Consider the following 15,799-nt stretch of genomic DNA (forward strand, 5'->3'; position numbering starts at 1 on the left):
GGGTACTTTTTCCTGATTTTCTAATTTGTCATTTTTAAATGAATTGAGAGTGTTTTTAACCTCTTCATGCCCTTAATTGAGTTCATTCAGAATCCAGCCATTGAGTTAATTCCAATCAGTACATTAAGTGGTTAATTCATATTTATAGAAAAAAGATGTAATGAGAGTTCCTTTACTTAAAACATTTTTGCAAATGTATGAATTGTAGTTGGAGATGAGGAATGACATTTTTATTCTCAAGATTATTCCGTTTTAGATTTTAGTTAATAGGACATTACACAATAACACATATAAGCACATAAAAAACATCAGACCATCTTTTTTGTACACTTCAGAGCTTCCTTTCTTTCATCCATTTCCTGCTTGCTTGGTGATTAATTTTTTTCACTAGTTTTTCCAAAATGTCATCAGATTATAGTATTGTATCTTGCTTGCCCCACCTAAAAGTAAAATTAGCCCCTGACAGCCTATTTTAATAGAACACATAAATGGGAAAAATAATAAATACTATAAATTATCTAGCAAGACCAAATATATAATACAAATGCTTAATTCCTTAATTACAGGACATATTATGCAAAAACAATATAGAAATATATTGTCCTGGTGGAAATAGCAAGCTCAACTTTATATTGTTCATTAAATTAAAAAAAAAAAACAAGTTCAATGGCTGCATATGTTGCATTATTCAGAAAATAATTGAATGTCCAGATATAGTAAGTGCATATCCACCAGAAAAACACTCTTTGACAGTATTCACACAAAACATTAATATAATAAATAAGAAACAATTGCTACAACTCTTAATTTAATTTTTAAGAAATATCAGCACCTCTGTGTAGTAGAATATTCTATCTTTGCAATGTCTTGAGTTCAATAGGCTAGTTTAGGACTTTTTAATGTGGTTTGATTCAAATACTTCAATGGATTATAATCTCAAATACTTTCAATTCTGATGCCATAGATCCATTACCAAATTCATTCAATGCAAATAATGCTACCTAGCTTCTGGGCTAATACTTAACTGTACTTGCAATGTCAGAGGCTGGGAATTCTGAGCAAGCGAAATTATATTACTCCAAGTTCCTTCCAACATATTTGAAACTTTCGTTCTAAACACCATACACACACACAAAAAAAAAAAAAAAATCAAATAATTTCATTGTTTGAATTTTATGTCCTTTTTTTTTTTTTTTTTTTTTAATTCTAATGCATATCTCTAAATGTGTGCTTTCGTTGTTCCTCTAAATAGTTAATGGATTTTCTATCATTAAGAGATTCATATTCTTTGGCAGTATTGTAATGATCTTTTACTTTCCTTTACTGAAGTTTTTGTGGAATCAATAAGCAAAACCTTAACCCCTCCCCCTAAAATATCAAAAGTATTAGAAGATATATCCATTATGCAGAAGTATTATATTTACTATTCTTAGATTTGTATCTGCATGTTTTAATCCTGCTAACATGCTAATAGACATGCTTATATAGTATTGTTATGGATTTTACTTCCTCATCCATAGGGGTTCTTTTACTTGTTTGACGGTCGTTGCAGAAATAAACAGTCCTTTAGTAGAAAACAACGATGACGTTTATTTAACATAAAGACGACAAATGCATACAGCCGAGACAAACACAGGAAAGCAAACGGTAGCAAACAAGCAATAATCGACCACAGTGCACAAAGCGGCCAGATAGAATTCAGCTGAAGAGGGGATCCTCGTAGCTTCGCTCTACGGTCTCTCCAAACAGCTTCTCCACTGTCTCCTCACTTTAACTGTATCCAACTGCCAACTCATTACCACACGACTGGCTACTCCATACACAACTGCACTCAGCACACAGCTCAAATTAGAAATAACTTGGGCTCCACACAACGTTGGTACTTCGCCGTTGCTTCGCTATCCTCTCGAAGACTCATTACTTGTCAACGATTTCGATCTGGTTCCTTGCAGCTTGAGACTGCCGGCCTTTTATAGTTCCAGGGAGGCGGAGCGTGAAGGTTCTGGACGTATCTCAGTTCCTATTGGATATATCGATAAAATTCTCGAAGTTTCCGTTGATTTCTATTTTGTCGCCAAGCTCTGAGTTCACTGACGCGGCAACCGATCAGCACCCACAGGGCTGATCATAAAACGGTCTTTCTTACTATTCATGCCGAGAAGCAAAAATTGCAGGTTTGTAACATTGCTCCCTTCTTCAAAGACTAACTTCCCGACAGTCCTATTTCAATCTAACAGTTTGCGTAGGCATACGAACGACGTTAACAATTTTTTCTCAGGCGTTGAGTGACTTCTGCACTTTCGAAGATGACATCATCCACTAATTTGGCGACAGCTAAAGATCGGTCCGAACCTTCTCATTGCTTTTGACTTAAGATCTCTTCAACGTTTCGGATTGTACATCCATACTCGATTTCTGTCCTTAAAATGCAAGATGTCCCATGGAGCTAAACATCGTATCGCAACGGTATTCTCCGAACGAATTCTCGCCAGGCTGGTCGGTTGGTCACTTTGAACTTTCTCCATCGAACCAACCGAATATCAGGATGGTCCAACAGTGTCTTCCGGAGTCCACTTGAAAGGCAGATATTCACCTTCAAGTGGACTCCGGTCCACTCCAAAGTTTTCTCCAAAACGTCCAAAGTTTTCTCAGGAATAATACAGTCTATTCCCTGCTCATTCTCGTCACTCGAGAATTGTCCGCAGCTCTCAATACAGGATCTTCTGAAGAGCACATCTATCTTTGCGGGAAAAGTTACTCTGTGATACGTAATTTAACTTGAAGTCGAGACTACAAGGATCAGCGATTCCAGCCACGTAGTCTTCATACCGTAGCACTATGGAAGGAGATACCAAGAGGCTTGCAGAAAGGTTGTCCATTTAACATCTGGGACGAATCCATTCCAAACAGGATCGCATTAATTCCTGTATTTATTGGCATCGAGCACGGATCGCCACTACAGACCCGTCCAAGGAGAGTTCATCTTCTCCATCCCCAATCGTCTGCACTTCCGATTCCATTTCAGGGGACTCATTACGAGAAGACTGTTTTAGCTCTGCATTTATTTGACAATCTCCTTGTTCATGCCTCCTCTTATTAAACTGCGGTTCATCCTCTGGGTCGCTAAGCTCTTTTTCGGTTACACAGGTCTCCATTCAATCCTCTGCCTTTTTTTCTTCCACTTGGCTTTCGCCGTATCCTTCAATTTGTTTTGTGCCATCTTGGACGTTTTCTTCGATTTTATTAACGTGATCTTCTAAGGCTTCTTTCATTTCGAATGGTCTTTCATTAATTCTCTCTACCCGGCTTTGATTTCTTCCGTAAAGGATTTCATTTTTTCCAAAAATTTCTTTTGCCCAGTTTTCCTTTCTTCTTCCATTGCTCTGGTAATGACTGCCCACCAATCAAATCCCACTTTTGACACCAAAATGTTACGGATTTTACCTCCTCGTCCGTAGGGGTTCTTTTACTGATTTGATGGTCAATGCAGAAATAAACAGTCCTTTAGTAGAAAACAAAGATGACGTTTATCTAACACGAAGAATCTAACACAAAGACGACAAATATATACAGCCGAGACGAACACAGGACAACACACTACAGCAAACAGTAGCCCACTAGCAGTAATCGACCACAGCACACAAAGCGACCAGACAGAATTCCGTAGTAGAATGTATCCTCGGAGCTTCGCTCTACGGTCTCTCCAAACGGCTGAACTTCTCCACTGTCTCCTCGCCATAACTGTATCCAACTGCCGACTCATTACAACACGACTGGCTACTCCACACACAACTGGATGCTGCTTCCGCAATAGACAACAGGACTCAGTACACAGCTCAGATTAGCAATAACTTGGGCTCCACACAACGCTGGCACTTCGCCGTTGCTTCGCTATCATTACTTCGAAGACTCATTACTTGTCAACGATTTCGATCTGGTTCCTTGCAGCTTGAGACTGCCGGCCGTTTATAGTTCCAGGGAGGCGGAGCGTGAAGGTTCTGGATGTATCTCAGTTCCTATTGGATAGATCGATAAAATTCTCAAAAGTTTCCAGTAATTTCTATTTTGTCGCCAAATGGTCGCCAAGCTCTGAGATCATTGACGCGGCACCCGATCAGCACCCAAAGGGCTGATCATAAAACGGTCTTTCTAACAATGACACTATTTATTGCCGGGAAGCGAAAATTACAGGTTTATAACAATATACACAAAATATGTACTAATTTGGTATTAGAATAAGCTGCAGATTCAACATGAAAAGTAAATTTATGAAGTTGCTTCACTGCCTAAAATAATGTGCAATTAGATGTTAGATAAAGAAAACCATTTATATTTTAATGCAACTCTAGCATCATATAGAGACTATATGTAGAATATCTGCAAAATTATTTAAATCCAAACAATTTAAATGCCCATCTTAATTTACTGTTAAATTTGAGGTTTTGTTGAGGTAGTCATGAATATCAACTATGTGTAAAAATTTAATTGAAATTAAGTCAACAATATTCAAGCTGGCTACTGACAGCAACTTGTTTAGAATATTTACCAGTTTAAATTCTTACATAATGATTTATAGACCTCCGATTCCCAGTAATCTTATGAATGTAATGCTGAATGAATAACTTTAGTTAATTGCTTGTTTGAAATTTAATGATTTTAAATAGATAAAATAGCATATTTATTATGCAGTCTTTCTGATAAGTATTGTTTGATGTTTATAAATACATTTATTTATATGTTTATGCTATACAGTAAATAAATTTTAGATTTATTTTATATGTTTTAAATTTCTAACTATTAAATATGCAAAAATAATGTTTAATATATATTTAGTAATATTTTTTTTTATTTTTTTTATAGAGATCTGAGAGATTTAGCTGTTGATGAAGGTTAGTTAATTTGTTCAATATCATTTACTTATTACAAAGTTGAAACATAAGCAAATGCTAGTGAAAATGTAATGTAGATTTGCATTATGGTATGGGCTCATGTAAAAAGATTTCAGAGTCATAAATTCTTTAAAAGTATATTTTTCTAATATTTATCTGTATAAGAAATATAATAAAATTATTCAATAAAAATCATTTCTTGATTTTTAACTTTTTTTTCCTTAATTTATCAAATTTATTAAACTAAATTTAAAAAGCCAGTAATCTGCACAAACAAGCTGGTCACCAAAGGCAGCTGTGTATTTTGTTTTCATATGTATAATGTAATTTTTCATTTATTTCTAATTTAATGATTTATTTATGAATATATTTTATGTATAAAAAATAATAAAACATTTAAAATTGCTGCAAGGTTTTTTTTTTAAATTAAAGATGAAATGTTTATAGAATTAATGCTATATTTATAAAACTATAACTCTGTCATATTTCTTATTTTAGACTTTTTAAGGATTTATTTTTATTTTTGCTGTTATTGAAGAGGAATTTTTATTTTAAAATTCAAGTTCCTTTTGTTTTTTGATGTAAATCATATTTAATAAAAATGAAATTATAGCAAAAGATTATTATTCAAATAATAATTTAAATGTTTCCAAAGTTGTTTGTCTAATATTTCAAAAATCAGTATTGTATTTATATATAGGTTTTTAATCTATCAGTGAACTCAGAAAGAAAGAAAAAATGTATTAAAGAAATATGTTGAATATCACTATCTTTTTTTTATATATATATTTATATGATTAATAATTATTAATATAATTTTTAGTAGATAGCTATATAAGATTAATTTATGTGAGCTATATTTTCCTAATATTATATCTTATCATTCATTTTATATCAAATCATTTTAAATTACTGTTTGGAGAAACATGCATCGCCATTTTGTCTAAATAATTTTTGTAAATAATGTTTTAAACAGTTTCACATTCTTTGATCATGTTAACAAACTTATTACTTGCCAGAAATTGCTGGAGTCCATAGAAAACATCTGCAAGAAATTAAGCAGTTAGAAAATGAAGTTCCAAAGTGGCAAGTACTTGTTGATTCTGTAACAGGTATCATTTTTTCCTTATATATACCTTTTATCACTGATATTTAGCTTTTAAACTGAAAACAATCTAAGTATATTATCTTATATAAAAAGAGTGATAATTTTTACTTTTTCAAAGTTATTGACAGTGACTGAATTTACCAACCTATTCTGTTGAGACTAATTATTTCCATTTCTAGTTAATTTAAGGGTTTTTTTAAGACTTTTTATTTTGGAATTTTAAGTGATTTTAAAACTATTTTAGCGGCTGCCACCAGGACTTAATTGATTGGTCTGTGATGAAATTCAAAGTTTCTTAACTCAGTCAGTTTTTATCACAGATGAATGAAACATTTGTTTAAAATGTTATTGTGCAGAGAGAAGTTTTACTAAGTCACTGTATTAGGATCAGAATGAGATATAAAACAGTAGATGTTATAATATTTTTCAACAATGCATTCATTACTTAAATCTCATAAACTATAACTCTTTACATCTTGGAAATAAATGCTCATCTCTTACAGCTAAGAAATTGATTATTAGTTCATGATTAAATACCTCAATATTTTTGTTTGATCTCTTTGTATCTTTTTGATTAAGCTTAAAAATTTTTTTTAGGGGTTAGTCTTCCAGAATTTGACAGCAAAACTTTGGCTGTCTTAAAAGGGCGAATTGTCAGATATCTCATTCAGTCACGTGAGGTAAGATTATGCATAGTTAAAATTATTATATTTTTCTCTGTGCATTTACTATTAAGTTGCAAATTAAATGAAAAATCTTATTGTTTGTCTCTCTTTTCAAATCTTTTGGGGAAAGATTCTGCTTGTAGAGTGAAAAAAATGACATGTATAGGGATTCTTACAAAAGGGAATTAGAGATTATTACAGAAACATTTGCAATTTATATTGCTGTAATTGATGACTTGCTAATACCAGAAACAATATTATAGGAAGATGGGAGAGGTATATTGTAAATTATGAGAGGATATATAAAATAATTGCCTTATACATAATTATTTTTCCTTCCCCCCCCCCATCAAAGTTTTACATTATTCATGTTGTTGAAGTAGTATTTTTAAAATATACTTTCTCCCTGCTACATAAGAGAGAAATAGCTGAAAATCATTTAATACACACAACCACAATTCTGGAGTTTCATCACTTATCCCGTAAAATTATTGTTAAATACCATGAGAAATTTAAATAAATTAGCAGAGTTTGGAAAAATATCTAAAAAGAAAAACTTTTATTTATATATTTAATAAAATTAACAAACTTTTTATATACTGAATTTGTTTGCTTGGGTTCTTAACTTTTTTTTTCTGAGAAATGGGAGTATTAATGATGTAACTGTATAACTATTTTTTTTCCTTTATACTACTAACTATAATATAATTAAATAATTTAAGATATGCAATTACAGTCCTTTAATATTCAAATGAAAAACATTTAAACAGAGGAAATAAATTATGATTGAATTTCTTGAACTCGAAGCTTCTTCAGAAATGCGCTGAATATTTTGTCATCAAATAAACATGAGTTTAAATAACTATTTGTAAATACAAATTTTCTTTTGTAATAAAATTTATTTTTATTTTTTAAAAAATTGCTTGGTTGAATGTTAATTCTTTAACAATTTTAGTTCATTTAATTTTGAAAGTAAAATAACTTCATTGAACCACTTTCATATTTATGAAAAGTTAGCTTTAGTTAGAAGGTAACATGCAGATGAACGAAATTGATTCCTTTTTTAGGTAACGTTTGGTAGATCAGCCAAAGATAACCACGTTGATATTGATCTTTCTTTGGAAGGACCGGCTTGGAAAATTTCTCGAAGACAGGGAGTTATTAAAATGGACACAAATGGAGATTTTTATTTAATAAATGAAGGAAAGAAACCTATGTTTATTGATGGGAAGCCTGTACTTACTGGAAACAAATATAAACTTAGCAATAATTCTGTTATTGAGGTAAGAACAAATATTTACGTCATGGTCAGTTGTGAATAGTTTTTTAAATAAAAACACTAGTTGTGATGTGTGATAATTTTTTTTTATTGAGTTTATGTTGCTACAATACCAAATTATACTCTTCTCTGTAATAAATAATAGAATGTATAAAATTATTTCCTTATGCAACCATGGACATAAGTTAATATGTGTTATTCTTTCTCATTCCATGAAATTGCATTCTTTATTGTGACCCAGGAACTAATTTTTAAAAGTTACTAACATTAAATTTCTATGCAGTACTAATATAGCCAGTCCTATTGACTTATTGACTAAAATATTTTTGGTATACTAAATTTTTAACCAAAAAAAAAAAAGAAAGAAAGAATCACGCTAATACAAGTTAAGGACTTTAAAATATTACTAGTTCAGATCATTTCAGTGGCTGCATCATGAAAGTTCTGCCGATTGCTGTATGGCACATCTCAAGGTAGTTATTGATTATCCAATTTTTTTTAAAATTCAAATCTTTTATTGAATCTAAAAACATAAAATATAATTCTTTACATCATTTAGAGCATTTTCTAATTGAAAATATGCTTATCTTTAAAGATTTAGAAATTAGCTATTGGATTGCTCGAAACATAATTTAATGTTTTTTAGTGAAAACGAAAGACGATTTTCTTATAGTGTATAAATAATTTTATTGAATTATATATTTCCCATTTTAGTCTATTTGCCATCTTTTTGGCAGTAGCATTATTCGACTTTCGCATAAATTCTGATCTTTGCTAGCAAAAAACTGATTCGAGTCATTTTTCATTTTTTTCGTTTGAAGTAGGGATTTTGACATCTAAAAAAACTGTAGAGACTGGAGTTAGTAATAATTCAAAATGGCCAAATCTAGAGAATATTGTGAATGTAGTAATACATCCCATCCAAGTTGTAAAAGCTTTTAGCAAGTTGTCAAACTTTTATAAGGTCTTGCATTACTTATACATCCCATCCAAGTTGTAAAAACTTTTGGCAAATTACCAAACTTTTATAAGGTCTTCCATTACTTCTGTGAAACAGTATACCTTTTTTATTGGTCACCTATGAAGTTTTCTGTTTGAGGGAATTATTCAGTTTATGACAGTACACTTCAGAATTGATAATATTATCCAGTCTAAGCTAAAGAGAATTTTTTTTTTTTAAAGTATTCCTTTCAAATTTTACCAAAAAGACAGCATCACTTTTTTTTTTTTTTTTTAATGAATATTAGTTTTTGAAAGGCCTTAAATAGACTCATCATTTTTACCCCATGATCTCTTACGTTTAATATTGTTGTAGGCAACCTATTTTTCCTCCTCAGCAATGATTCGCTTCATTTTTTAAAAAAAATATTTTAGAAGCAAATTATAGATGTCATTACGACTGATCAACTTTCTTTCTGTGAAAACTTGCGATATTCATGCATTGAATTTTTAAATTAAACCAAGATGTTTTATATGGTCATTAATAATTGGATTCAATAAATTTTATACTCAGCCATCTCATGAATTGTTATTCTATGGTATGCATCCATCAGTGCCTGTATTTTGGCTTCAGCTGATCTTCCAGAATCTGGGCATATTCAGCATCAAAATTACTAGAATGAGATTTCGTGGCCTAGTTGTAACAATGATGTTCTGTCAATACATCTTCTCCAGACACTTCCTCCCCCCCCCTCCCCCTGCCACTTTAACAGTATTTTTACTTTTTTTATAATAAAGTAAAACATGCCGAAAATGCTGCTTTCAACTTTTTATTTTTGATAGGGCACCAAACAAAAAAAAAAAAACTATTACATAGGATCAAACAAATTTTTTCTCTACAAATCTTGCCATATTAGCTGTCAAAATATAATGACAATCTGACTTAACTGTGAAAAAATGCAGTTAACTTGGGAAATTTATTTTCCAAACTCAATATCAGGCTGCTATGTAAAATGACCACTGTATATGGCTGATTTTTAATTATATAGGAAGCACCATTATTTTTTTCAGTGAATGAGGTACTTCTTTCTTCTGTCAAAGCTTGGAATATGGTATATTTTCTATTTGAACAAATGTCCTGTTTTTGTTTATGAATTGATTATTTTGTTCCTTTTCTTTATATTATAATTTTGTTTTGATTTTAGTCCATTAATACTAAAGAATGAGTCTCAGTATATATTTCTTTTAAAAAACATTAAGACTTTAAAATAACTGTAAAATCAAATTATTCCAAATTTTTTGAAAAAAAAATATTTAAAAATTGGTGGGAAATCATTTTTTATATATATATATATATAGTAGAATATCAAGAATAAAGAATTCCTTTAATTACTTCAAAATGAAATTCAAAATAGTGACACTTTGTCTTCAATATGTGGTTAATGAATTCCAATTGGAAATTATTTTCTAAATTTGACTTATATATTTATTTCTTAGACGAAACAAAAAGGAAATAATGACATGCATTTGATAAAAGTGAAATATAATTATCCATTGAACACTGGATATCTGATTTTGTTTGCAGACTTGAACAGATTTTAGTTATAAATGCATTTATTGAGTAATAGTATCACAAAACTCAATATGTGTAAACAAGAATAAATGAATTTCATTAAACATTTTTCTTTCACTCTTAAGATTTGCAAATATGTCATCATTCAGCTGCTATACTTTTTCTCTTCTACATTTTGTCAACTTGAGTTCTCATTGAGTATAGTTATCTTAATTCACTGTTGCTTTTGTTATCACTTTTATTAAGTCAATGAAGTTAATGATTGCGAAAAAATTTTGTTGTGTTGTATTCTAAGTTTTTGGGATTAATGGTTTGCAATAATTGTACAACCTGGATATCCATAAAGAATTAACGAAGGAATCATTGTATTTTATGCACTTTTATTTAGCTTGCCTTACTTCATGCTTATAACAGTGGAATTTTATCTCATTCTCTTTCGTAGTTTATTCTTATTTTTTGATGCTTTAGAATTCTAGCATTTTGTAAACTTATTGGAATTATACTGTATTAATATTTCAGTACTTAATTAATAGATTAAATGATTAAGATAATTCTTAACTAATAGATAGTTAATCTACAGATTTAAATTTTGGTTCTATATTATTTATAATTTATTAATTGAAAACTAAAAAAGTAGAAAGCAATTAATATTTTTAAAAAAATCTACCTATTGATACTATAATAAAAAAAATATATGCTTTTAAAAATTTTTATTATAATTTTTTTTATAAATTTGATAATCTTGAGTCTTATTATACTATTTTTTTTAATACTGTTTTAGTATAGATTTCTACATAATAAGATTTCTGCTTTTTTTTGTCATCAATTTATCATATATTATAATAAACACAAAGTGCCTAAGCATTCTGCTCTACAATATTAATGCCGCATGTTGCAATCTATCTTTTTGAGAAAGAAGAATGTCCTAAAATTTAATATTTTAAGTATCTACTTGTGTACATAGCAGAAATATTTTTAAGTAAATATTTTCTTTTATCTTTTTTTTTTCCAGTTGGCTGTTTTACGATTTGTTTTCATTGTGAATCTTGAAGCCATAGCAGCTCTCCGATCAAAAGGACCTGTTTAACTTCAAAATAAATTACTGACTGTTAAATTTCATTGGTATTGGAATGAGCAGTGCGAACTTCATCATTCTTGAAGATATTTTTGTATTATATATGTATATAAATAAATATCATGATTTTCATTTTATTTATTTATTTATCTATCTGTTAAATAAGCTAAGTTTAAGTTTTGTGGCATTTGTTGTTGTCAAATGGCCATTGTTCTAAGCCATTCCGGTTAGATACTTCCCTCCCTCCCTCCACAAAGGAAGAAAAAGTTTATCATGTGCATCTAAAGCAAATGTATTTTCATTAAGATGTATTGCAAAAGTTATAAATTAATAATTAAATGATTCTGTCTGTAAAGAAAAGGAAGTGAAAAAGGAGATATTGTTACATTTAAAAGAAACAAAATTTCTCCACTTATCTTCTTTCTTTATTATGAAACTATGCATACCAATCTTTTCTGCTCTTTTATCTAATTAATTCTCTTTAAGCTGTTAAGAATTTGTTAGCAATGTTATATAAAATTATCTATTTGAGAAAGTTTCATAGGCTTCTAAGTGATGTATTAATTTAAACATGCGTGGAAGCTTTAGGTCTTTTGATTATGATCTTTATTAGAAAAAGAATGAAGCAAGAATGTAAACATTGTTGTTTTCTCTTTACATTTTGAAATGAACCAAATTATTTTATGAAATTGATTTTTCTTTGTGATATTTTAGTTGAAGCATTGGGTAACACAAAAAATTGTAGTACTTAAATTCAGGCCTCAATTTTCATAATTTCTGAAGCTGGTGTAAATGGTGATGACAAAATAAGACCTGAAAATAGACCAGTACAACCTTTTCCACTAATCTATTAGTCAGATATACCTCCAACATCTCTAAGGATACAAACCGAGACTAGGTTAAATTGATTAATCGAATTACTAAGTACAATCATTGAGATGACACGATGTGCTTTGCAAATGCTTATTTCGCCTTAATGACACAGTAAAGTTATAATATAAAAATATACTCAAAACGTAGTGAATTTATGAAATTCATCTTAGAGCCATTGTTTCCTTTAGCTTATTGTCTGTACATAAAAAATTAGCAGTGCACTAATCAGAAAAGTAGGATAATTATACTACGAATATTGTTTGTACATAAAGCCAAAGAGGTGCTGAAAACCCGAACTCTGGTGCGAGTAAAATAAATCAGTCGTACATTTAACCTGTACTAGATTTTTACTCTCAAATGGATGTTAATATGAGTGAAGATAATAAAAATTGCCTCTTGTGAAAGGCGTCACAGAGAATGCAGAAATTTGAAAGTTTAACAAATATTACGACTATAGAGAACAATCGGGATCTGCTTTCTATTGCATGCCAAGTTGTGAAGGAAGACTGCCGCCCTTTACTGTTACCTTTACGCCCAACTGTACTTCCGAATTCGGAGTCGTTATGGCTGCCCTTCATTACTTTATTCCCACCTCTGAACCTCATCTTGATTCTGTAGAAAATATCGGGCAGAATGAAGTCATCGGGATTTTTTTTCAAAATGCTCCTTGAATATGAATAGTGAAATTGCGAATTTAAGATTAAATGCACTCATTTTTCTGTAATTGCAGTTCTTCGTCAAATAACGAGTAGGGTTTCTGCACCGATTTAACTAAGTTATTTACTCGTCGAGAGTAATTTAAAGGCAAGACGGACTTTGAAAAACTGAAGATGATAGACCAGTTACTTTCACTGTGTTTAACCAGGTCACGTATATCAGTACTGCCTTGAATAAAAGCAATATTGCGCAATTCGGAATATTTGGTAGTCATGGTCAGTTTGAAGGTGAAATCTAAGAAATAGTAGTTCAGGTCACCTATTTTGAAATGTATTTCCCTTCCTCTAACTTTATGGAGATGAAAACGTTTTACCAGAAATAGGTTACTTGCTCCTGTATCTCTGTCCAAAGGAACTATGGAAAGTTAAGTGAAGAACTCTTGAACGGAGATGTAATCGCTGAAAAGAATTTTCCAATGTCCTCAAACATCTTATTGAAATTAATTAATAAACCTAGTTTTATTGACTAGTGCTTCATTTCGGGCGAATTTCGCTTCCCTAATTCGACCGTTTTCGATAAGTTCGGTTATAGTTATAGTTATGTGATCTTGAATTGGTATTTTTTTTATAGTATTGAAAACTTTGACTTCTTGTGTACTACCTGACACCACTGAACGAAAGAGTATCAACAAGATTTATTTTTTCGGTATGCTGTTTTTAACATAATCCATCTATATTATTGGTCAATTCTCCAAACTGGCTGGAGCCGGTTGGCCCTTAGCCAGAAGTTGGGGCAAAGTTTGATTATCTGCATGCCTAATTACTGCTCGAAGAACACGTGTACAATCTATAGAGGACGATTTTCTACTAAGCAGTATCTATGAATAAAAAGTAGCAAGATAATGCGACCAGTAAATTTTATTGTGCTTAATGTTAGTTCTTTGTAAACATCATTATGATGCGACAAGACAACAATGATTACCTGTCTCTCGGACAAATTTACGCAAAAAAATTCTCCGACCTTTTCATAAAGTTCCTGCAATAAGCGATTTAGAGTTTTCTAAGATGCTAGAATAAGATGATTTTATTGATCTCGTGTGCATCGAATGATTCGATTTTTTTTTCCGTTAAAGAATATGCTAAAAATGGAAGAGTGTTCCATTGTTGTTCGATTCAATATGCTGTTATGAAAGCAATTCATAGTGTGGAGGCTTCTTAAATAGCAAGATTCCTTCCAGTGGAAATCTTGTTGAAATAGGTAGCATCCAGAGTTATAATATCAAATCACAGAACTGCATTTATTTCTGAGAGTAGCAGAGTTTTTATGGCTCTGCAGTGTAATTCATCGAAGTTATGCATTCTGCAGTGCATTACATCATCCTCAAGCCATTGCTTGACTGAAAAATTCGTTAAAACGTTGGGTGATATGTTATCGACGTATGTCAGTGTTGAATAGAAAGATTAAAATGTTACCTTATCGTTTGTCATGTTAGCGTATAATCCTGAAAGACAAAAAACTGCGGGATTCATACCATTTTATTTCCTTCACTGGAGTTGTTTATGTTAGCTTCTTCTTTAATCTGTCGTATGAACACAAAAAAAAATCTATATTTCGTAAATCCATGGCTTTCTAGGGCGGAATTCAGCTAAATTTTCGCACTTACGATGGACAAATTTGGCCAATCAAAAATCGACCTTTAATGTGCCAATATTTATCATAATAAAATGAGACTGATAAAATAATTACCTTTTTTAAATAATGAAGTTTGTATGCAAGAAATAATTAAATACTCCTACATATGAAAATGACTATTGAAAAATTTGTATATTTCTCATTTAAAAATGTTCTAATATTTAGTTTATGAGATTTAGGAGTTTCCCTTATAGACAGATGCTTAAGATAGTTGTAGAAAGTATTCTAATATAATTCTTGCCTTAGGATTTTGTCAGATTGCATTTTAAATTCAATGGTTAGATGTGGTATTTCGAGTTAAGATTAAGAGTGTTTTTAGATTTAAGTTTAAATAGCATTTTGAATTAATTAACGAAAAATACCATAGACAAGTTCTATGCACCGTTCTTCATTACTAAAGTAGTGAAGCAGAGGTGGGCCCAAAAAAGCTTATGCCCCTGGCTCCAATTAATCGGGCCCTGTCCTTCAGGGATATGGAGGCGAAATAACTCAGGATCTGGCGCTTTCAGCCAAACCCAAATGTGTAACTGAGTATGTAGCCTTTTTTTTTTTTTTTTTTTTCTGGAGGGTAGGGGAAGTTCTGCTTGTTTTCGCACCATAGATATAAATGAGGAAGATAGAGTGATAGATAAATTGGAATCGCATGCCTCACATTAGACTGGCTTTCCGGTTTTCTTTGACACGATGGCAGAAACATTTCAAAAATTAGTAGATAGTCTTTCTCATAGAGTTGAGGACGCCACTGCAGCAAAAAGTGGTCTTGTTTCACATCAATTATTGATACTTATGTAGGATAGTCAAAGCACAAAGGTGTTCGGGTGCCTTCACTTTTACACTATATATCAAGTTGCAGAATATTAGTATTCCATTGTTTTTACTAATAATGTAATAGATTTTATTGTTATATATGTCTAATTTGTTGCAAAACTAATTATATAATTTACAAGTATCTAAGAACTTTTATGCAATTAAATATATAGTGAACCTTTATACAATTAAATATAATTATTCGATTATTCAAATTTAAAAGACATGAAGATACCTCATTC

The 15,799-nt window shown here is 30.8% G+C and overlaps 1 protein-coding gene across 1 annotated transcript in view; it reads left to right on the top strand.

Moving 5' to 3' along the window:
* The window catches only part of LOC129972161 (microspherule protein 1-like), a 29,831-nt gene extending 18,166 nt beyond the window's left edge, over positions 1-11,665 (top strand). Inside the window, exons 10-14 of the mRNA XM_056086181.1 lie at positions 4,861-4,889; positions 5,909-6,001; positions 6,595-6,677; positions 7,730-7,945; positions 11,466-11,665. Coding sequence (XP_055942156.1) covers positions 4,861-4,889; positions 5,909-6,001; positions 6,595-6,677; positions 7,730-7,945; positions 11,466-11,540 — 496 coding nt within the window. The 3' untranslated portion in view covers positions 11,541-11,665. The remainder of the gene's footprint in view (positions 1-4,860; positions 4,890-5,908; positions 6,002-6,594; positions 6,678-7,729; positions 7,946-11,465) is intronic.
* The last annotated feature ends 4,134 nt before the right edge of the window (positions 11,666-15,799 follow it).

Source organism: Argiope bruennichi, chromosome 6, assembly GCF_947563725.1.
Source record: "Argiope bruennichi chromosome 6, qqArgBrue1.1, whole genome shotgun sequence".
Lineage (NCBI taxonomy): Eukaryota > Metazoa > Arthropoda > Arachnida > Araneae > Araneidae > Argiope > Argiope bruennichi.